Below are 24,515 nucleotides of genomic sequence, written 5' to 3'. Positions count from 1 at the left end.
TAGCCGACCCTGTACTTCTATTGGTCAACTTTATTATTTTTATATGATTATCTAGTTAGCTTATGTTTTATAAGAAAAAAAAAGGGGGGTGGGAGGAGTGTTCTGTTTGGGAGCATGGCTCTTGCGCGTATGCATGTACCAAAGGGAGATTACACGGGGCATCAAGTGGGACGTCATTTGCACATTTTAAGAAGGTGGGGAGGTCATTTTGCCCCCATGTGTCTGGACGCAGGATGGACATGTTAGAAAAACAATGCCCAAAATGGCGATTTTATAGAAGAAGTTGCAAAGAGAGAGTACACACACGCACAACACAAGATTTATGTGGTTCACCCCCAAGAAGGAAGGTTAAGCCCATGGTTGAACGATAACACGAATTCACTAATTTGTGAAGCAAAATACGAAACCCTCTCACACATCTCAAAGAGATAACCACATTATGTAAGAAAACCCTAACCCTAGAAAGTACAAAACTATCCCTCCCCCTGAAATCCATTTGGTTCGAACCTGAACCGAAATAGGTTGAAATACATACCAAATCAAAGCTTTTGACGGGCACTACAGGAATATACACTTTTTGGCCATTTTGGAAAGGCAAAACGGCTCACCGAAGAATCACCACAACCCTTTTGGAGAGAAAGGTTATCTGAGCCAACCATGGAAGATACACTAATACTTTCTCTCTTTATTTCTTACGTTCTCACATAAAATGACATCTCTGCTCCCCTATGTATAAAACCGTTTCGTCTCTCTTCATTGGTGTGCTCCTCATATCGCTTGCTTAGAGAACCTACTCCAAAAAAGGGGAAAAAAAAATCTTGGTATTCTTGTTCAAGTAGGTGGTCAGCTAGAGAAACCTCTCTAATAAAAGGACCAGGTGAATGCCCCCCCCTTCCCTTTTTTTCTTGTTTAAGTTCCATTTGATTAGGTGAAGGCAGAGAAAATCCTCCAGGAAAAATCAATGCAAAAGAGTAAGATTTTAATAAAAAATTTTACATGGTTTTCACCTAGAAAAAAATACTGTGTAATTAATTTTTGATAGGTAAACCACCTAACAGTGTAGAAACAAAGTGGATCATTCTTGTACCCAAACAATAGGGTTGGATCATTCAAAACCGTTGAAAGGTTTGGAGTTGTCTCTAAGCTGAAAAGTCAAAGAATCAGCTTTTGCTCAGTTCTTGCTGAGGTCTTGAGTCCTTAATCACCAATTGCAGCTCTTTTCCTTTGTATTGAATTGCTTCTTTAATAAATACCTTATTCATTAGAAGAAGAAAAAATCTCTGGGGTAGGACCTATCCAATGGTGGGTCTTGAGCCACATGGCCATTTATGACTTCCCAAACAATTCCAGTCCCCGTATGAAGTTGAATTCTTGACTTTGCCTATTTATTCTTGTTAGATTCGATTGTGTTGTTGATGCCATTCTTCGCTAGAAAAGTATAAGACTTGACTAGTCAAATCCTCTATGTTCACATGGTTCAGTTTTTAAATAAAGGGTGCAACTTGTTGTAAACAAAGTGGTAAACTAAGAAACTCTAATTGCCCGTTATCTTATTTCCAAAAATTATTTTAAGATAAAAGCAAATTTTTTTTTCAAATAACTTGAAAGTGATATATCATTTTAAGTTGTCATCGTCGTATGTGAAATGATATGATTTCCTATCTGTTGGGAAAAAAATTTACAGCTTCTTTTTCACCAATTTTGATTATAACAAGATTTTCCCATAAAGAAAAATTAAAAAATATGGAAATTTACTTGAAAATTGCATTTTTACATGGCTATTACCTAGAAACAATGTCAAAAGGGGTCTGATTTTCAACCAGCAACTGTCGAGTTTAACTAAATAATAGAACTTGGTTTAAATTTTGGGTGGGTGGGTGTAGATAGACTGCAATGTTCTTAAAATGGTCTATTTGTTCCATATCTACTCCAAAAGGTTAGGGGAGTTTTAAATTATGAAATATATTCATAATAAAGGAAACTAGAATATTTAATTAGCAAATGAAAATTAGGTTATCTAAACCTTTTTTTTAAATCCCAAGGTATTGGAAATATCTTAGAAAGTTCTATATATATATATAGAGAGAGAGAGAGAGAGAGAGGAAATTTTACTATTAATACACAAATTATATTAGCATTGAGGAGACCATGCATGATTAATTAGGAAACTAATCGAGAAAGGAAATGTCATTATTAATTAAAAAATTAACTTAACAATGTGGAGGGACAATTTGTGATCTAAATTAAATTAGCCAATGAACATTGTCTATTCAAAATCCTTTAGTTTTTAAAATAAAGAAAACCCCAAGAACATGTGGGCTCTCTTCATTGGAGGCAGAAACATTTGGAGCAAAACTACTCCCTTTCCTGTTATGGTAATGTAACAATATAATTGTATTCATTGCAAGGTCAGAAAATTATTTGCAAAGTCCAATCAAAACTACATTCAAATGGTTAGAAATCATTTCATAACACTTAATAAAAGATCATAAATTGTTAGGTTGGCAGATTATCTGAAATTATACTAAACTATACTTATGCTCATGGTTAGGATTGGCAGATTATCTGAAATTTTTGTAATCACAATAAACAAAGGGGGTTCGAATCAGGCTGATTAATGGCCCAGGCATTCAGTGAAGAATTCCAATTCTCTGGCATGAGACACATGGCCCAGTGACCTACATTTTGCCCTAAAGGCTCTGGTCTAGGGTCCTGGTTTGGTTATGAACTGTCAATATAACATGTTCTGCAATCCCCTGTTCAGAAATCAGTTGGAAGATTGATACCCATGAGTCAAACATGTAAAAAATAGAGGACCATTAGCATAAGAAGTAGCTCAAAGTGAGATGATACAATATCTAAGACTATCATCCTCAAAAGTCATTGAAAATGTTCAATACATGCACATAAACAACACTAATACAAGCATTTTAACAACTTTGACCACGTAAATGCTTTAACAACCAATTTTTTCGTCTCTTTTCATTCAAAGTGAGAAATGTCATGGCCTTCTTGTCATCAGAAGCAACATACTCAAGGGCTTCCACAAGAAGTTCATCATCGAAATCTTGGATCTTCATAATCTCATTATACAAGTTGTCTATGCTTAATTTGTTGTTTCGGTCTAATGCTTCAGCAATTTTGCCAAGGTTTGCAGCCACTGAATTCATTGTCTCCATGATATGATGGGAGGAATGGATCTTGTTCAGATTCCCACCAGAGTGTAATGAAGAATCTGGAGGAGCTTTGGTTTGCTCTGATGATGCTTCCATGCCCTCCTCTATGCCACCAAGATTGACCTCTTCATCCCCTGTCATATGCTCACCAGTAGTCTCTGCCTCATCCACAAGCTCACCGGTCAAATACCATGCAATCATGCTTAACATTCCCGCAGAACAAGCAGCCATAACAGCAGCTATGAGCTCATCTTTGTTAAGGTTGCACTGTTTATCCATCTACAAGTCATAAGCACATACATCAATGTAAAATTTAAACATTAATCTGATAAATCTACACTTTAGTGGTCTCCATTGATCTAAATTAAAATTATTTGCAATTTACAACTTTTGATCCTTGTAAGGTTCTATTATATTTCATAAACAAATAAGTTCAACTTTTTTAATGCATGTATGCTGTGTAAAGATGGAACCAGGGCATTTGGTAACTTCTGTTTTCATATTAATAGCAACCAAGGGAGGAATACTCTTGACCAAGGTTTAATGTATTGGTATTGGGTATCGTATAGGAAGTGTGATTTTAAGAGATGTATCATATCGTATCTGAGCAAGATAAGCTGAAAATACGCATGGAAATGGTTAAGAAAAGTATGGAAATGCTTAGGATATATGCAAATCACAATTTTGAAGCATAAAACACTACAAATAAATAACATGTAAAATATATCATATACAAAAAGGAGAACAAAGTACGACTAGACAAGTGTTTTCAAGTGATTATATATAAAGTGTTAAAGTATGCATCGTGGCGTGCTGGTGTATGGACTTCCATGGACTAGTGTATCATAGAAGAATCTAGTATAATAGCTTAGTTTAATTGTCCTTATACTTTTGTCATTAGGCTTTATGCTAGATACATTATTTATTTCTATTGTAACTTGACTTCCACTCTTAATAGGATTCTTACTAAGAGTAGGTAATTATCTTAATATAAACAGTAGGCTAGTCCGATAGAAGTTATTCAGAATTTATCGCATGCAAGCTCTCTCTCCTTTTCCTTCATCTTCTTCTCCGGGTTGCTGGTTCACTAAGCTCTGATAATGTCAATATATCTCCAATTCTGTGGTTTTCCCCAATTCTTCCTTATTTAGTTACCCCCACGGGTGTTTGGTTGTACGTGTTTTGTTCACAACCTACGCCCTGGTTATGATAAATTATCTCCACTCTACAAAGTGTGTATTCCTCGGGTACGCTTGCACTCAAAAGGGATATTGGTGTTACACATCAGTATTTTATTAGTGTTGATGTTACCTTCTTTGTAGATACATCATATTTCTCTAGTGAGAAAAATATGATAAATTATCTAATATTTCTCTTTAAGGTACATCGTATTCCTTATTTGGTTACCCCCACGAGTGTTTGGTTGCATGTGTTTCGTTCACAACCTACACCTTGGTTATGATAAATTATCTCCGTGTGCTACAAACTATGTATTCCTCAAATACGCTCACACTCAAAAAGGATATAGGTGTTACGATCCCGTTACACATTAGTAGTCTATTAGTGTTGATGTTACCTTCTTTGAAGATACATCATATTTCTCTAGTGAGAGTCCTAAGGTGAATACTCATCTCCTTAATCCTCCACTCATTCCAGCTATTATTCACCTTACTACTTCCCCACCAATGCAATTGCAGGTATATAGGCGACGCTCCAAGGAGACTATGACAGCTCAGGCTGATCCTACGACACCGCCCTCTACTTTATCAGAACCTTTGCTTGGGGATTCTACCTCCATTGACTTACTAGTCGCTCTTCGTAAAGGTATAAGAACTTGTATCTAAAAATCTAATGTGGCCTATCCTATTTCTAAATTTGTTTCAATTTCTCATCTTCCACCTTTACTTCGTATCTTTGCTTTGTCTTTATCTACTGTGTATGTGCCTGCTAAGTACTAGGAAGCCTTATTACATACTGGTTGGAAGAAAGCAATGGATGTAGAGATGGATGCCTTATTAGATTGTCAGATATGGTCACAACTGATTTACCCCCAGGGAAGAATCTTGTGCAGTGTCGATGGGTGTACACTGTACACTGTCAAGTATATCCCAGATGGTTCTATTGAGTGTCTGAAGGCTCGCTTGGTTGCCAAAGGATTTACTCAAATGTATGGAGTTGATTATTTTGTTACTCTCTCTAGTTGCTCGCCTTAACTTTGTTCATGTTCTGATATCATTGGCTGTTAATATTGACTGGCCTTTGTTTCAACTTGATATGAAAAATGCCTTTCTGTATAGTGATTTAAAGGAGTATATGGAGCAACCTCCTTGGGTATGTTGCTCAAGGGGAGAATGCATCAAAGGTATGTTGCCTTCATACGGCTATCTATGATTCACCCAAAAAAAAAAAAAAAGGCTATCTATGGGTAGAAGCAATCCTTGCGTGCTTGGTTTGACAAATTCAGCAAGGTCATTGGTTTTCATGCAGTGCTCCTCTGATCACACCGTTTTTGTTCGTTGACATGCATCCAAGGTGGTAATCCTGGTTGTTTTAGTAGATGATATCATTATTTATGGTGATGACTCCTTTGGGAATGAGGATGTCAAGGCATATCTACATCAACATTTTAAGATGAAAGATTTGGGAATACTTAGATACTTCTTGGGTATTGAAGGTGTTCGTAGTTCAAAGGAGTCAGTTTATCTCAAAGGAAGTATGTGCTTGATCTTCTATTTGAAATGGGGATGTTAGGTTCTAAACCTATGGATACTCCTATGGATCCTAATCTGAAACTTGGAGCAGGTGATGATAAAGACTTTGAGGATAAACATCAATAAAGGCGACTTGTTAGTAGACTTATTTATCAAACTGTTACTCGACCTGATATTTCATTTGTTGTGGGTATAATTAGTTAATTCATGGAAAATCCTAAACAAGGCCACTGCGATGCTGCTTGTCATATTTTGAGGTATCTCAAATGTGTTCTCGGGAAAGGTCTTGTTTATCGGCGCCATGGTTCTACTGTTATCATGGGCTACTCTGATGCTGACTTGGCTGGTGCTGACGGTGATCGCAAGTTTATTACTGGATGTTGCACGTTGGCAGAAATCTTGTTACCTGGAGGAGTAAAAAGCAGACTACAGTAGCTCAATCAAGTGCAAAGGCTGAATACAAAGCTATGGCCCATACAACAGCTGAACTGATGTGGCTGAAATCTCTCAAGCAAGAGTTGGAATTCTCAGTTGCTAAACCTATGAATATATATTGTGATAATAATTAAACTGTGATTTATATTCCCAGTAATCCGGTTTTTCATGAGAGGACTAAGCATATTGAGGTCGATTGTCATTTTGTGAGGAATGCAATTATGCAAGGGCTTATTTTGACTCCGTTTGTCAACACTGATGGTCAACTTGGTGATATGTTCACAAGGCACTGTTCCAAGCTGGGTATGGGAGATATATATATACTCTAGCTTGAGGGCGAGTGTTAAAGTATGCATCGTGGAATGTTGGTCCATGAAGGTATGGACTAATGTATCGTTGGATAGTCTAGTCTAATACCATAGTTTTATTGTCTTTATACTTTCTTTTTGTTATTAGGAGTCTAGATACGTTATTTGTTTCTATTGTAATTTAATTTCCACTCTTAGTAGGATTCCTACTAAGAGTAGATGATTATCTTAATATAAATAGTAGGCTAGTGTGATAGAAGCTATTCATAATCTAGTGCACACAAGCTCTTTTCTTCCTCTCTCTCTCTCTCTCTCTCTCTCTCTCTCTCTTCACTTACCTTTTTCTTCTTCTCTGGTTTGCTGGTTCACATAAAGAATGAGGTTTCTTACATGTACTATTACCAAAAAAGATGTCATTTTCAGTTTGGGAAAGATTTAGGATTTAGATGCACACATCATTGCAAAAAAACCTGATATAGTGATCATTGCAAAACACAATACTAAAAATCAATATTTAAGTAAAAAACTCAAGTTTTGATTGATAACTATTCTTGGTAAATCTGGTTTCGGTCCTTGATTGCAGACTGTTTAATCCCCAAAAAATGATAAAATCAATAATACTAGAGTCACCTTTGCCATTAGAAGCAAGGAATCAAGTTCACTCTGCCCCCCAAAAAAAAATGATTAGAAGGCATTACAAGAGATCTCGGCAAAAGTTTTGTAGTTAGAGATCATGTTTTATAGTTTATAAGAGATGTATCAAGCGGATCATAGGTATCGACCATATAACAACCATATCGGGTCATGTATTGACCCGATCATAGTTGTCACGGCGGTTAGGCGACCAAAGGCGTTGGAGAGGGGAAAAAATCAAGGCGACACCAAGTAGGCGACCAAGGCGCCCAAATCGACCAAAGCGCTTGGACGCCTTGACAACTATGGACCTGATACAGTTGATACATTTTTTTAGGTATCGTATCGGTACCTTAAAGATATGATACGTAGCAGATAGTATCGGTGGATATGGTAGGATAGCTAAAACCTTGCTTTTGGCCCTCCTGTCTTCCCCATTCATCTACTGTCCCTATCTCGAGGTATAGCTTGTAACAGCACTAGACCTGATGATGACGTTCATATTCTCTAATTCTGGGGCTTCTCTTCCCTTTTCTTCTTCTTTCTCCTTCAATGTCTACACCTACATATACTGGTCTGATGAGTCTCTAAGGATTTCGTCTACTACAAATTATGGAGCAACTGTAAGGGTTGACTTTTTGCCTACGGAATAATTTGTTGATGGTATCCTATTTAGAACCGGACCAAGTTTCTATTACCCACGGTGAAGAAAATCACTTCACCCAGCGCTGTCATTACGGTTGGGTGGAACTCTTCACCTACTCTTAAGGGCATTTTCGGGGTTCATACAATAGTTGGGTTGGGGGGGGGGGGGAGAATTTAATAAGCCTTGATTCTCTTTACCATGGGTGAAGCAAAACTTTCTCCTTTAGAATCAGTGTGTTAGTTGTGGCTTCATGGTGATGGGACATAGAAAGGCAGCGTGAATAGTATAGAGTGTATGTGCTGCTTCAAGGAGTTTGAGAAACTTGTGCGTGACTGTACTCCTGATGCATTGGCTACATAATTATGATAGACTGTGGAAGTCAAAGTCAACTCCTTGTGGGTGTCTTGTGCTCATATAAACCTTGCAGTGTTCCACTGTTCCTGAAGGGTTGTGGGTATTTTTTTTTTTGGTAAATATGTGGGTATTTTCTTGTTGTCTTGTGGAGCAAGATCTGTAATTAGTTTGTTACAGTACTATTAGAGATTATAGAGCAAGCACCAGTGAGAATGAAATAGGACAACCGTATGCTACACAGGCAGGAATCTCCCACATGTAGCCTAGATCAGCCTCAATTTATCAGAGAATTAAGGCCAAAAAGTGTTATGCCACGTAGTGAAATGAAGCTCACTTCTAATCGTCAATTTGCCAGATCCTCCGAGGGAGTAAAATAATGGACAGCTAACAAATAAAGCTAAGGTCACCTAGAAACCCTTTTTTCATATAGTATACTTAATCTACGTACATCCTGAGACAAAATTTATTTGCCTCAACAGCTCTTCCCATTAAAAGATCAGAAAGAAAACATAACAGAGAAAAAAAGGATATGATTCAAGAAGAGCTTGTAGAGGAAATACTAAGTAGACAGTGAATTTCAGAGAGAGCAGAAGCACAATTTTAACCATTACAAGTAGTACATCTACCATTAATCAGCATTATCTGTATTAGAAGAAAATTGAAGAAATAGCTACATTGTATGGTAACATGAAGCTAAACCCTTATCTGGAGAACTTTCTACATCTATCTCAACGGCTCCTTACATAATCACATGTAAAAAATTCACTAAGAAAGAAATCTCAAGTTATCAGAACTGTTTCATCATTCTAGACACTAATGTTGGCACATAAGGTTGAACTCACAGCATTGCTGATACATCCTCCTATCTAAGATTACTGATAGGAAAACATCCACACATACATACCAACCCACCAAAACAAAGAGAAGAGGGAACATTGCACATGAAGAACACTCCCCACGGCCCACCCCCCCCCCAAAAAAAAAAAAAAAAAAGAAGAGTGATAGGGCCTCACAAGATTAATATAGTAATATTCCTGGTGTAATTTCCTGCAGTTTTTGGGTTTTAGGTGCTTTGCATCTATGCCGAACCTTATAAAACCTATCATGTTCATACAGAGCACTTTGCTGTTAAACATGCAAAAATTGCAGCCAAAGAAGCTTCCCATGTTCCTCAGATCAATACCTTTCCAAGTGACAAGTTTCAGCTCTATTGCCTGATGCCACGTGGCAAATGAGCCACCGAAATCTCTCAAGCCCCATATATTCAACAAAATCAAAGGACTATCAATAGTATAGAAAAAATGTAATACAGCATATAGCCATATTGCTGGTGTTAACAAGTGAACTGTACCTATGGCTAATCCAATGGGTCCCCCTAATGTGGCCAGTCCAGATATGCTAAATCAGCCCTCCATGTAACAGAAAACCCATGATGCAGGTCTCTTTGCATTTATCTACACCTAGGCAACTTAGCTGGCCAGAAAAAATGTGAACATGTTGCCCTCTTTTACCCATCCAAGGACACACACTGTGCCATGCAGCAAAACAAGGGTTGCTTTAAGGGGATAGAAAATGGAGCAAAAAAGAGGAAACTGTCTTAAAAGTCCTAGGACATACTAGAGGAAACTGTATTACAAGTCCCAGGACACACTATAAAGTCCCCAAGTCAAACCATATACATCCCCCACATACAAAAAAGAAAAGCCAGTTAGACCGTATGCGGTAAGCCATTGATCATTTTGTCCTTCAACTCTTTAGGGGCAGTTGTTTCTAGCATGACCCACTGAGGAAGGCCTTCCTGTACAACCCAAATATCTGCCATGTGGCAGTGGAAGAGAGAGGACGTGGAAGTCCTAGAAGAGTGGTGGTTATGTCTTGTGAGAGAGAGAAAGAAGGCGAGATGGTGTTGGAGGCGGCAGTACTGCTGTTTTGGTTCACGGTAACATGGGTACTAGGGCACTGATCCCAAGATTGGTTCCCGCTTTGATACCATGATGAAAATAATTTGGGGAATAATTCCCAAGGGAGCACAGTCATGTTCTATTTATAATAAGAGGAGAGAAAGAGCAAATTACAAGGACACCCTCAGAACAATACATAATTACAAGGATAACCAAATAACCCTTTAATTCCACATTACAACAATATGTAAGAGCTATGCTCATTGTAATAGTGAAGAATATGATTAATGAAATTGTTACTCAGTTGTGTACTTTGAACTTGTAAGAGTTCAACCTTTGAAACCTCGAAGTTTTTCACTAAAACCTAGAAGAGATTTCTCCACCCTCTATCGTTCCTTGAAGAGTACGATAGTTGGTGTTTCAGTTGATGCATTCATTTTCAATCTTTTGTGTTCGAGAATATTCAATTGTATTGTTACTAAAGTTATACACCATATATACTTGTTTTCATTCTACTTATCTTAAAACATTTTGATTCCAAAGTTGATCTCCTTAATTCCAACTTGGCAGTTATCCCTGCTTTTGTTTCATCCACCAAAACAATATCATCAGCAAAAAGCATACACCAAGGGATTTGATCTTGAATGTCTCTAGTCAACTCATCCATGATTAGCGCAAACAAATATGGGCTTAAAGCTGATCTATGATGTAATCCAATTGTAATTGGAAATCACTACTCCCCCCCCCAACAGTTCCCAGACTAGTGGCCACACCATTATACATAATTGTAACTATATCCACATATTGACTCGAAACACTTTTCTTCTCTAATACTTGCCAAATTAATTCTCTAGGGACTCTATCATAAACTTTTTATAAGCCAATAAAGACCATATGGAGATCCGTCCTCAGCAAATAAATAGCTTCTGTAGTTGATCTTCCTGGCAAAAAATCAAATTGGTTATCTGAAATATTAGTTTCTTGTCTTAGGCGGGTTTCAATTACTCTCTCCCATAATTTCGTAGTTATACTCATAAATTTATTCTTATATAGTTATTACAAGTTTGAATACCACCTTTATTTTAACAAATCAGAACCACAATGCTTCTCCATTCATCTAGCATTTTTCTTGTACCCATAATCCTATTAAACAACTTAATTAGCCAAGTTATTCCACAGATTCCTAAGCTCTTCCACACCCATTGGAATACCATCTGGACCTATTGGCTTACCTATTTTCATCTTCTTTAAAGCTTCATTTACTTCAAAAACCTAATTTTTTGAATATATTTAAGACTTGTGGTTTAACTCTGCCAGTGTTTGCTGCCGTCTGAAGCCCGGATAAAGGAGGAGGGTTGGTGCGTCAAGTCGGCAGCCGGCAAAAACCCTAGCCAAACCCTTTTACATGGATTCTACAATCATATATTATAAACTGCTAGGGTGCTGTAGATAGATTCTTTGGTAAGCACTACACCAGCCGAAGGAATCAAAGGGGTGGTCCATCACACCATTTAGTGGACCCTCCCACAGGGCCATAGAGCCAACCAGTTCTAACTGGGCCAGCCCACTTGGGCTGGGAATTTTTGGGTCTCTAAAACCGTAAAATCGTGGGGGACAATATGTGGCTTCTATTTCCAATATTCTAGAAGCTTTTGGACAGCAAGCTACTCAAGGATCGATAGGACATCTTCAAGAAGACTTTATTTTGTTTCCTTACTTGATATTTCAGTCCTTGTTAGGCTAAGTTGGAGCTTCTATTTTAGATACTTCTAATTTTGTTACTTAGCAAAGTTCAATTACTTATAACTAAAGTCTCAGCTCTTCTAGAGACTTCCTATGGTCATTGTTTCTATTTTTGGACTCAGTCCTTGAACCTATATATTTGTAATGGCCCTTAGAGGCCATACCACGATTTATTGAATGAAGCTTTCAATTGTTGTTTGCAAACCATTGTCCTGAGAGAGGCTGAGAAGGGTGAGATGCCCAGGCTGAGATAGCCATCCTACCCCCATCTTCCCCTATTCGATATCTCTTCTTCCTCCTACTTTCTATTTTCATTACTGTTAGTTAATGTCCAGTTATCTCAGCAACTAGAGAGTTTCTTCTGTTGGTACTTGGAGATCTAATACATCACAAACGACAGGACACTCAACCTCTGTTTGTAGATCAGCAGCCCACAGATCCAAGATCCATTGAAGTTCCCCATCAGTGCTATCGGCTGGTCAGTTTCTCAAGTTGCATGCTGCAACTTTGAAGACTCAGATCTCAACAACCTTCCATCAGGTCTGAGAGATATCTGGAGTATAACCTTCCCTTGCTTAGGCCTCCACTCGGCCCTGCTTTGAGGCCGTACTGCTGGCTGGTTTGGCCTGCAACTCTTCTGATGTAGCCTAGGTGAAATAAGTCTCACTTAGGACCAGGTTGTGTAATAGGTCGGCCGAATGGGCAGATTAGGGTAATTAGGGCAAAATTAGGGTTAGGGTTAAGGTTTCCAGTTTAGGGTTTATGTGGTATGAATATGCAGGTTGTAAGGAGTCTAATGGTATAAGTTTGGGCTGATTTGGATAGGGTTGGAAATCTAGGGTTTCAGGTAGGATGCCTTATGAAAATTGAGCTGTTGTGAGATCTAGGGTTTAGGGCCAGATTTGAGGAAAAGGGCTTATAGGGTTTTGATGTGCAGGTTTAGAGGATCCTAAGGATGTGAAGATGTTAGGGTTTGGACAAGTTCCAAAATTCTGCTGTAGAAGGCAGAATCAGGTTGCAGGTTTAATGGAGGTCGAGTGGTGATGGGAGAGGGCAACTATGTTAGAACTGTATAAGGGAAATAACAGAGCAGCAGGTTAACTTACTGGTTGCAGAAAACAAGGCAGCAGCTTGAATATATAACAGACTTCCCGACCTTCACAGTGCAAGGAATCGTAGGAGAACCCATCCTTCACCACCTTGAGTCCACAAGGATCCGAGCTCACAGAGAAGCAGAGGAAGCAGCTCGATGGCAGCAATTCTCAGATCTGAAAAGTCAGTTTTTTTTAATGCAATAATAAGTGGGGGAGCCTGCCCACGATCTGCCTATTTATAATAAAAAAGATGGCCAAAGGCCTTACACAATTATGTAGATTTGAACTAGGAGTCCTAGTCCTAAATCCTAAAACCAATCCTAGTCAGATTAGGAGTAGTGACTCTCTTAACCTGAATCCTAATAAAAACAATATAAAACACAGTGGACTCATACTCTAACTAGGAGGAGTCAAACAAATAAAAAAATCATCCCTCTAAAATCGTGGAGGGGAAAAACTAAGAAACAAATATAAAAAGACTGTTTTAACCTTCCTAATTAAAACAAAAAAAAGAACTAAAAGGCTCCAACGAATTGCAGCCTAATCAAGGCTGCTCTTCTTCTTCCTTCGTGTACTTGGACCTGCATCAGCTCTCCCCGGCTTAGAAACATTCATCTCCGATGAATGGGTGAATGCCATGTAGCGATCATATAACTCCGGATCGAGCCTCTTGAAATCATCAGCATGTATCCAAGTGCTGTCCTGGCGTGGGCGACCTTTCCACTTGACAAGGAAAGAGTGATAACCGGTGCCTTGACGAGTCGTCTTGTGCATATCATCCAGAACTTCTTCAATCACATCTTTCGGAGGTGGCTTCAGTTGGGGCAGCCGCAACATGTGCTTTGAATCGCCATCATCGGAATGATGCCCCATGTACAAGTATAGATCAGCCACGTTGAAAGCATTGCTTATGCCCATATCATCAGGCAACTCTAGAACATAAGCATTAGGTCCAATACGTTTCAGCACCTTGTATGGACCCATCTTCTTGGGATGGAGCTTACTGTTGACACCCGGTTGGTGTCTCGCTGGATTTACCCGTACCATGACCATGTCTCCGGGCTTGAACTCAACGAACCGGCGATGCTTGTCGGCAGTGGACTTGTAGTTATCATAACTGAGTGCAACTTTGCGCCGAACATTTGCAAGCACTTCGGTGATATGACGAATGAACTCATCAGCTCCAACACTTACCCGAGCTTGAGGGGGTAAGGGAATGAGATCAATCGGGCGGTGGGGTTGTATCCCAAGGAGAATCTCGAAAGGAGTATGACCGGTGGTCCTGTTCACAGAGCTGTTGTATGCAAACTCAGCAATGTCAAGGATAGAGGGCCATGTCTTCTCATAATCTCGGACCAAACACCGCAGCAAATTGCCAAGGCTCCTGTTGACTACCTCTGTCTGTCCGTCAGCCTGGGGATGGAATACAGTAGAGAACAAAAGCTTGGTATTTGTCTTCAGCCATAAAGTCTTCTAGAAATAACTCATAAACTTCACGTCACGATCGGATACAATGGTACTGGGTAACCCATGGATGCGAACAATCTCCTTGAAGAATAGCTTGGCAATGTGGGAAGCATCAAGTGTTCTTCGACAAGGAATGAAGTGAGCCATCTTGGTGAATCTGTCAACCACCACCATGATGGAGTCAAATCTTTCTTTAGTAGGGGGAAGACCAAGTACGAAATCCATACTGAGATCAACCCATGGCAGGTGAGGGATCGGCAATGGCGAATAGAGGCCCGTGTTTTGCTTGGTACCTTTAGCTAGCTGGCAAACTCGGCACTGGTTGATTACATGCTCTACATCCTTGGCCAAGTGAGGCCAATAGTACCGATCAGTCACTTATAAGATGGTTTTATCTTTCCCGAAGTGTCCTCCTAAACCTCCTCCATGTAACTCCCGGATAATGTGGTGTCGTAAGGACGAATCGGGAATGCACAGCCGGGTTCCTAAGAATAAGTAACCATCATGTAATGAGTACTTAGGGTGCTGTCCACCCTGCTTCAAATCAGTATATAGGACTTGAAAGTCCTTGTCACTAGCATACTCGTCTCTGATCTGCTCGATGCTAAGTGCATGGGCTGAGAAAGTGTTCAAGGTCAGGACTTTTCTACTCAGTGCATCAGCCACTGTATTTTCCTTTCCTGACTTGTATTTGAGGCCAAAGTTGAAATCCTGTAAATAAGCAACCCATCTAGCATACCTGGTGCTAATGGACTTTTGTGAGTGGAGATGCTTGAGTGCCTCATGATCAGTATACAGGATGAACTCTTTGCCAATAAGGTAGTGTCGCCAATGTCGCAAGACCTGAACAACAATGTAAAGCTCTATATCATAAGTAGAGTACCGAGTCTTGGCATCATTAAGTTTCTCACTGTAGAATGCAATAGGATGCCCATTCTGCATAAGAACTCCGCCTAGACCAACATGGGAAGCATCAGTAGCAACTTCGAAAATCTGGTCAAAATTGGGCAGGCATAGCACCAGAGCTTCAGTCATCTTCTTCTTAATCACTTGGAAGGCCTTTTAAGCGGCTGCTGTTCATGCGAACGGACCCTTGTTCTGTTTGGTGCATTCGGTTATGGGTGCCATGATGGCACTGAAATTGCGAATGAATCGCCTGTAAAAAGAAGCCAAACCGTGGAAGCTTCGCACTTCAGTAAATGTCTCTGGGATAGGCCATTCAACAACGCTTCGGACCTTTTCCGGATCAACTTCAACACCCTTTGAAGAAATTATAAAACCAAGGAAAACAACCTTGGGCAGCATGAAGGAACATTTCTTTAAATTGATAAACAACTTCTCTTGCCGGAGTACTCTGAGAACTTGTTTCAGGTGGTCTATGTGCTCATCTGGGTTTTTACTGTACACCAAAATATCATCAAAATAAACAAAAAATTTACCGATGAAGGGACGAAGTACCTGGGTCATGACTCTCATGAAGGTGCTAGATGCATTCGTCAGGCCAAAGGGCATGACCTTCCACTCGAATAATCCATCTTTGGTCTTGAAGGCTGTCTTCCATTCGTCTCCAGGCCGTACGCAGATCTGATGGTATCCACTGCGGAGGTCAATCTTGGAGAAGATCTTAGAACCGGACAGCATGTCTAGCATGTCATCAAGCCTAGGAATTGGGAACCTATACTTGATGGTGATCTTGTTGATGGCTTGGCTGTCCACACACATGCGCCACGAACCATCCTTCTTTGGTGTCAACAAGGCTGGAACAGCACAAGGGCTTATGCTTTCGTCAATAAACCCCTTCTTGAGAAGCTCTCCAATTTGTTTATTAAGCTCTTCATGTTCAGAGGAGCTCATCCTGTAGGCGGGCAGATTTGGTAACATAGCACCAGGTACCAAGTCGATGGCATGTTGAATGTCTCTGAGTGGAGGTAGCTCATTGGGCAGTTCTTCGGGTACTACATCTGAAAAATCCTACAATAGATCCTTGATGGGTTGTGTAAACTTCTGTTCGGATGGGGCAGCAACCTCTTGAGTCACCAAGGCAAGAACCAGTCCCGTATCATAACTAATTTGTTCAAATTCCCTTTGTGGAACAGCTAACAATTTATTTTCCGATTCTGTCCCCTTTTGATTAGTGCGCATGACACGACATTTCCGTACTTCTGCAGGCAAATTAAGTGGGTACCACTTGATCTCTTCTCCTTTATGTTGAAACACACAGAGGTTTTTTCTTCCTAAGAGAGCAACATCATTGCCATAAAGCCACGGTCTCCCTAGTAGAACATCAGTCATTCTCATCGGAATGATATCACACCAAATTTCCTCTGAATATTTTTGGGCTTGTAAGGGAACATAGCACCGCTTGTTCACATCAAGCTTATTCCCATTCAATAAGGAGACTTTGTAGGGCATCTGGTGCTTCTCAAATTTCAGATTCGCCTTCTTCACAAGATCTTCAAACACAACATTAACGCAGCTACCGCTGTCAACAATTATCTGGGCAGTGCACTCACCTGCTCGCAAGCGGGTATAGAAGATGCAACTATGTCGCCAATCTTCACCTTGAGATTCAGCACTGAATATACGAGCTACTATGTGTACACCTCGGGTATCGCCAAGTTCATCACCCAAGTCGTCAAAATAGGCAGCCCCATCATCATCATCTTCAGGGGGTAATGCGTAAATACCTTGTTCATCAAATTCGTCAGGGCTGTCTTCTTCCTTGTCAACTACATTGATTGGTCTCTGTCTTTGTGGGCAGTCCTTAGCATAATGTCCCTTTTCATTGCAGCAGTAACAAGTATTTGACTCACTAGTGGTCATTGGGGCTTTGCCCTTGTCCACACGTGAAGAGCTGCCAGTGTAGGGGGCTGTTCGTGTAGAACCAGCAGTGGTGTTATTGCCTCTATTGTAACCATTAGTTGGTTTGAATGCTGGAAAAGATTTTCTGGTGTTGACAACAGTGGAGCCAAACCTTCTAGTGGTGCTCAATAGGTCTTCAACCTTCAATGCCTTCTTAAAGCAGTCCTTGATGTCCAGAACATCCACGACGCCAATAGCTCTAATGATATCAGATTTCAATCCCAACCGAAACCGAGATAGCATCTAAGTAGCACTTTCTATGGTGTCAGTACGAGTTGAGAGAGAGTCGAACTTTTGCATGTACTCGGATACAGTCATATTACCTTGACGAAGGGAGTTGAATTGATCTTGCATCTGAGCTGTATATTGTCTTGGTAAGTACTTCTCTTTCAGATCATACTTCATATCCTCCCAGTTGGTAGGTGCTTTGCCTTCACGTTCCATGTCCCTCTTTGTCTTACGCCACCATTCTCGAGCAGAGCCAATTAATTTAGTACGTGCCAGTCTCATCTTTCGGTCTTCAGGCAAATCATACCAGTTAAAATAGTCATCTAGGGCAGCAAGCCAGTCATAGAATTTCTGTGGATCACCATGCCCATCATACTCTTTCAGTTCGAGCTTGACCTTCTGTGTATCAAATCTCCTGTTATGGCCTTCATCTCCAGTGAAGTAGGATCTCAAGTGTTCCTCAAAGTTAGGTCTTCGAGGTGCTTCAGTAGTTCTGTCCCTGTCTTCTCTGTAGTCATCCATGTCATACCTACGTCGATCCCTATAACCTCGGTCATGTCTAGACTGATCTCTGTGGTCCCTGTGACGTCTAGGATGATCTCTGTGATTTTCATCCCTTCCCAGAGTTCCATGAACTTCAGAATGTACTTGTAGTTGATCCTCCTCTACATATAGAGGGTTGTTTACAATAGGCACAGCGGGCCTTTGCGTAACAATCTGGAGCCGATCACTGATCTTATGGAGCATGTTGAGAATTGCAGCCATTGGATCAGGTGGGGGTGGCCGTGGTGGATCAACAATAGGGTTGCCTTGTCCGTCCATAGCTCTGATACCAATTTGAAGTAGCCTAGGTGAAATAAGTCTCACTTAGGACCAGGTTGTGTAATAGGTCGGCCGAATGGGCAGATTAGGGTAATTAGGGCAAAATTAGGGTTAGGGTTAAGGTTTCCAGTTTAGGGTTTATGTGGTATGAATATGCAGGTTGTAAGGAGTCTAATGGTATAAGTTTGGGCTGATTTGGATAGGGTTGGAAATCTAGGGTTTCGGGTAGGATGCCTTATGAAAATTGAGCTGTTGTGAGATCTAGGGTTTAGGGCCAGATTTGAGGAAAAGGGCTTATAGGGTTTTGATGTGCAGGTTTAGAGGATCCTAAGGATGTGAAGATGTTAGGGTTTGGACAAGTTCCAAAATTCTGCTGTAGAAGGCAGAATCAGGTTGCAGGTTTAATGGAGGTCGAGTGGTGATGGGAGAGGGCAACTATGTTAGAACTGTATAAGGGAAATAACAGAGCAGCAGGTTAACTTACTGGTTGCAGAAAACAAGGCAGCAGCTTGAATATATAACAGACTTCCCGACCTTCACAGTGCAAGGAATCGCAGGAGAACCCACCCTTCACCACCTTGAGTCCACAAGGATGCGAGCTCACAGAGGAGCAGAGGAAGCAGCTCGATGGCAGCTATTCTCAGATCTGAAAAGTCAGTTTTTTTTAATGCAATAATAAGTGGGGGAGCCTGCCCACGATCTGCCTATTTATAATAAAAAAGATGGCCAAAGGCCTTACACAATTATGTAGATTTGAACTAGGAGTCCTAGTCCTAAATCCTAAAACCAATCCTAGTCAGATTAGGAGTAGTGACTCTCTTAACCTGAATCCTAATAAAAACAATATAAAACACAATGGACTCATACTCTAACTAGGAGTACAAGTCAAACAAATAAAAAAATCATCCCTCTAAAATCGTGGAGGGGAAAAACTAAGAAACAAATATAAAAAGACTGTTTTAACCTTCCTAATTAAAACAAAAAAAAGAACTACAAGGCTCCAACGAATTGCAGCCTAATAAAGGCTGCTCTTCTTCTTCCTTCGTGTACTTGGACCTGCATCATCTTCAGTTTCTATTTTCAAGACTTGCTCAGATCTCAGCAATTGACCATCAAAACTGGTCCAAATTTTAAGCATACAATCAGCACACCAGGGGTAGTCTTCAATCAGAATTTAAGGCCATTCCAAGGTCTGATTTGTGGCTTATAGAAATTCTCCACTTTGATCCAATTTTCCAGATCTCAGGTACTGCTATCTTGCCCTAATTTCTGTCTAATAGTAGTGATCAACTGCTGGGTATTTGGGCGCCTGGATGCGGTGACAAGTAGGCAAGGGTTCTCGAACCGTGGACGAGTACGGGTAAAAAAGCTAGTCCAAAAGCGTATAATTAAATTAGCATCTTGGAGCATTGGATCTTTAACAGGTAAGAGTCTAGAATTGACAGATATTATGAGGAGAAGAAGGATTAACATAGCCTGTATTCAAGAGACTAGATGGAAGGGTAAAAAAGCTAAAGAGTTGGATGACTTTAAACTTTGGTATACAAGGGATAAAAGTAATAGAAGTGGAGTGGGCATAGTAGTGGGTAAAGATTTAAAGAATGATGTGGTGGATGTCAAAAGATTCGGAGATAGGATTATATCCATCAAGCTTGTGTTGGAGAAAGAGGTTGTCAATATAATTAGCGCCTACGTACCTCAAGTAGGATTGGATGAAAATAGTAAGTTAAAAAAAAAAATTGGGAATACATGGATGGATTAATGCAAACTTTTAGTCAAAGAGAAATGAAAATTATAGGGGTGATCTGAATGGACATGTTGGGAAAGATCGTAGAGGCTATGAAGGTGTACAAGAAGGATATGGTTTTGGAGACAGAAATGAGGGGATCTCAGTCCTAGATTTTGTTGTGGCTTATGATTTATCCATTGTTAACACTTACGTTGAAAAGAGAGAGGAGCATTTAGTTACCTTTAAAAGTGGGCACCATAATAGCCAAATAGATTTCTTCCTAACTAGAAGGTCCGATAGACTATTATGTAAGGAATGTAAGGTTATACTAGGGGAGAGCCTAACCACACAATAAAAATTAGTGGTCATGGATATGTGCCTCACCACACATAATCGTAATAAAGGAGAGCTTATTTGCCATAGGATAAGGTGGTGGAGCTTAAAAGAAGTTACTTTGAAATCATTTACTGATGAAGTGATCAAACAAGGAAAGTGGAACTTTGACGGAGACTCTAATACGATGTGAAATGAGATGACTACTTGTATTAAAAAGGTTGCTAAAGATGTCCAAGACGAATTGAGAGGAAAACATTATTCCTCTAGAGAAACTTGGTGGTGGGATGATGAGGTTCAAGCAACCATTAAGATTAAAAAAGCTAGTTTTAAGACATGGCAAAGGACTAAGGACGTTAAGGATCTACAAAGGTATAATTTGTCAAAAATGAAGCTAAGAAGACTGTGGAAAAGCAAGGGTGAAAAAATATGAAGATCTTTATAACAATCTGAGCACAAAGGAAGGGGAAAAAGCTATTTAAAAGATGGCTACGCCTAGGCGTCCAGGCACCTTGGTCACCTTGGATGCCTTACCACCTTGTTGGTGTCACCTTGATTTTAGACCCTCTCCAACACCATGGTCGCCTTGCCGCCTTGATAACTGTGAGATGGCTAAAGTGAGGAGAAGGAAGAATAGAGATCTCGACCATGTTAAATGTATTAAAAGTGAAGATGGTAAAATACAAATAAGGGATGAGGACATTAAGAAGAGTTGGGAAGGTTATTTCTATAACCTAATATATAAAGACACTTCAAGTAATAGTGTTCCGGAAGACTGCATTACCCATCAAGATACCACATGTTGTAGGTATATACAAAAAATTTGGGAAGTAAAAGAAGCTTTAAGGAGGACGAAAGTAGGCAAGGCACAAGGCCCAGAGGAGGTCCCAATAGAAGTGTGGAAGAGCTTAGGAATCTATGGTTTATCTTGGCTAACCAAGCTGTTTAATAAGATTATGAGTAGAAGGAAAATGCTAGATGAATGGAAGAGAAACATCATGGTTTCGATTTACAAAATAAAGGTGATATTCAAAGCTGCAATAGTTATAGAGGCATAAAACTAATGAGTCATACTATGAAATTATGGGAGAGGATTATTGAAACCAACTTGAGACAAGAAACTACCATTACATATAACCAATTTGGTTTTATGCCAGGAATATCCACAACAGAAGTTATTTACTTACTTACGAGACTCATGGAAAGATTTAGAGATTGCAAGAAGGATCTCTATATGTCTTTATTAACCTAGAAAAAACTTATGACAAAGTCCCTAGAGAGTTAATCTGGCAAGTACTAGAGTAGAGAAGTGTTTCAAGTAAATATGTGGACATAATCAAAGATATGTATGATAGTGTGATGACAAGTGTAAGAACTGTGGGGGGTAAGGTAGTGAATTCCCAATTACAATAGGGTTACATCAAGGATCAGCTTTAAGCACTCATTTGTTTGTGCTTACCATGGATGATTTAATCAGAGACATTCAAGATGAGGTTTCTTCGTGTATGCTTTCTGCTAATGATATTGTTTTCATGGATGAGACAAAAGCAGAGATTAAAGACAAGCTGGAGTTATGGAGACCAACCTTGGAATCAAAAGGTTTTAAGATAAGTAGAACGAAGACAGAGTATATGGTGTGCAACTTTGGTTACACTAGGACGGATAATGAGGTGGTGAAAATTGATGAGAGGGTGATTCCGCAAAGTGACTATTTTAGGTATCTGAGCTCAATCATAAATAAAGAAGGTGATATAGAGGATGATGTTTCACAGAGGATTAAAATAGGATGGACAAAGTGGAGAGGTGCGTCTAGAGTGTTGTATTTTATGAGACAATCATACGACCAGCTATGATGTATGGTGCGAAATGTTGGGTAGTTAAGAAGCATCATATAGATAAACTCAGTGTAGCGGAGATGAGGATGTTAAGATGGATGAGTGACAAAACTAGGAAAGATAAAGTAAGGAATGATCATATTAGAGCTACTTTGGTATTAGCTTTGATAAATGATAAGCTACGAGAAAGTCGTTTGAGGTGGCATGGCCATGTTCAACGGAGGCCTTTGGATGCCCTAGTACGGAAGAGTGATTTGATTCAGATTAAAGGAACTAAAAAAGCTAGGGCTAAACCTAAAATGAACTTAGGAGAAGTGGTGACGAAAGACATGCATAGCTTAGGCATTGTATCGAGTCTGACCTCGAATAGAGCTGATTGGAGAGCAAGGATCATGTACCCAACCCCATTTAGTTGGGATACGGCTGCGTTCTTGTTTTTGTATACTGTTACTTGTAAAATATTGTTACATGTATTGTTTTCATTTAGTAAGTCACAGAAATAGTTTTTCCATCTCTCTTTAATATCCTCATCAGTTATTAATACTTTATCATCTTCACTTTTAAAGTCTCAAATATGGTTGAAATCTCTACTCTTCCTTTCCCTCATTTTAGCTAGTTTAAGATATCTTTCCCTTCCTTTGTGCTCAAATTACTATAGAGATTCTCATAATTCTTAGTCCTTGTTTCTCTTACTATCTTCTTAGCTTCATTTCTAGCAAATTCATACCTTTTCAAATCTTCTTAATCCTTAATCCTTTGCCAAGTTTTAAAACTAGATTTCTTAGCCTTAATGGATGCTTGAACTTCATCATCCCACCACCAAGTTTCCCTAGATGAATGTCGGTTTCCTTTAGATTTGCCTGGAACTTCTTTAGCAACATTCTTAATATAAGTAGTCATCTTGTTCCACATCATATTAATCTCTCCATCAAAGTCCCACCCTTTGTTTTACTAATTTATCAGTAAATGTTTTTAATTTTTCTCCTTTTAAGCTTCATCATCTTATATTAGAGCAAATAATCTCACATTTCCTACGATTTAGCGTTTTAAAACACATATCTATCCAATGGTTGAAATTGCCATATCATCCTTTTGCATGGCAAAAAGAGTAGTTGGGTCATATATGAAGGGCTTCCTGTATGGGCCATGCAAAAGTCCTTTTACCCCAATTAGAAAGCTTAAAAAAATGTTACTTTCCTTCACCTTCATTTAAGCCCCCATAGGCTGGTTTGGCATGATTCTAAAATATATTGTTGCTTTTCCTCCTAAAGGACCAAGTTGATGGTAGCTGGTAGTGTTCTCCAGATCTTCCTCCCTCCTGGAACCCAAGAAAGATTACTATGGCAATCCAGACCATCTCTTTATATGCTTGTTTGTGCTGTTTTGTCCCTAAGACATCATGTATGTTTTAGCAGTGGTATTCAGTGATTAGGAACTGAGTAAAGCTAATTGGGAAGCCTAACATAAACCGTTTCTTAATCCATTGGAGTACTTGAACCCACTTCCTAACATGCTCGGTTTGTACTGCATTTTCTGCTCAAACATTAAGGATATGTTTCAGCAATCAAATTTCAGTGAGTGACTGAGTGTGCGAGTAGCTGTAAGTCTATGATCGTAGGGAGGAAAGGGCACATAAAGAATGGTTCATTTTCTAGTAAGCACATTAGAATGGTTTGTTGGAAACAGAAATCCATGTCATGGTTGCAGTAAATGCCCAGGCAACTCTCAAACATGACCTTCAATTACTTGTCCGTTACAAAATTCAAAAGAAAATTTAAGCAAACTACCAGACTCTCTTTATGGCATTTCTACAAACAGTAAGAAGTTGTTGAGACAGAATGATAGGGATTACAGTAAACAAGAGAGAAAACTGTGGGAATGCCAACTACAACAAATTAAACAGTTTCAAATTTTCGATAGGAACGCACCTCCTTCTTCTTCTTCTTCTTCTTTCGTGTGTAAGGATTAAGAACAAATTACTCCTCTGGTTCACCTCGCATTGGTTATGACTTACCCAGCCAACTCAAATGCCTTTTCTCCCTTTCTTTAATAATTCTAACGTTATAATAGGAAGTTTCGTCAACGCTAATGGGAGGATGGAAGGTAAGAAGGAATTCTAAACAGTGTGCAACCAGGGTTTAGAATAAAATACACAAATATGACTCGCAAAGCACAGTGTGCAACCAGGAATTTTTATCCTCTCAATTACACAACCAGGAAAAGCAGAATCGGGATTAA

General features: G+C 39.5%; 2 protein-coding genes across 4 annotated transcripts; both read right to left on the bottom strand.

Moving 5' to 3' along the window:
- Positions 1 to 2,865: 2,865 nt before the first annotated feature.
- On the bottom strand, positions 2,866 to 24,302 carry LOC122641022. 3 transcript variants are annotated; one of them, XM_043834335.1, is made up of 3 exons: positions 24,220 to 24,302; positions 24,029 to 24,087; positions 2,866 to 3,456 (listed from the first exon to the last, which is right to left on the bottom strand). In XM_043834335.1, exon 3 carries the CDS (start codon positions 3,453 to 3,455, stop codon positions 2,931 to 2,933), a length of 525 nt encoding a protein of 174 aa, XP_043690270.1. In that variant the 5' UTR covers position 3,456; positions 24,029 to 24,087; positions 24,220 to 24,302; the 3' UTR covers positions 2,866 to 2,930. The 3 variants fall into 3 exon arrangements, with proteins under 3 accessions (XP_043690270.1, XP_043690271.1, XP_043690272.1); XM_043834336.1 differs by lacking the exon at positions 24,029 to 24,087 and having other exon boundaries at positions 2,866 to 3,455; positions 24,206 to 24,266; XM_043834337.1 differs by lacking the exons at positions 24,029 to 24,087; positions 24,220 to 24,302 and adding an exon at positions 8,962 to 8,983 and having other exon boundaries at positions 2,866 to 3,455.
- LOC122640330 lies at positions 15,546 to 17,573 on the bottom strand. Its single transcript, XM_043833490.1, has 2 exons — positions 16,494 to 17,573; positions 15,546 to 16,439 (listed from the first exon to the last, which is right to left on the bottom strand). Exons 1-2 carry the CDS (start codon positions 17,571 to 17,573, stop codon positions 15,546 to 15,548), a joined length of 1,974 nt encoding a protein of 657 aa, XP_043689425.1.
- Positions 24,303 to 24,515: the final 213 nt, after the last annotated feature.

The sequence above is a fragment of the Telopea speciosissima genome, chromosome 9 (genome assembly GCF_018873765.1).
Source record: "Telopea speciosissima isolate NSW1024214 ecotype Mountain lineage chromosome 9, Tspe_v1, whole genome shotgun sequence".
NCBI classification, from domain to species: Eukaryota; Viridiplantae; Streptophyta; class Magnoliopsida; order Proteales; family Proteaceae; genus Telopea; species Telopea speciosissima.
Note: the sequence above shows the minus strand (reverse complement) of the source record. Positions and strands in the feature narration are given on the sequence as shown.

Coding starts and splice junctions, on each gene's coding strand:
- LOC122641022 (XM_043834335.1), bottom strand. CDS start 3,455: ATGGATAAACAGTGCAACCTTAACAAAGATGAGCTCATAGCTGCTGTT.
- LOC122640330 (XM_043833490.1), bottom strand. CDS start 17,573: ATGCTATCTCGGTTTCGGTTGGGATTGAAATCTGATATCATTAGAGCT. Junction 16,440..16,493: donor TTGCCTTGGTGACTCAAGAG/GTTGCTGCCCCA, acceptor GATCTATTGTAG/GATTTTTCAGATGTAGTACC.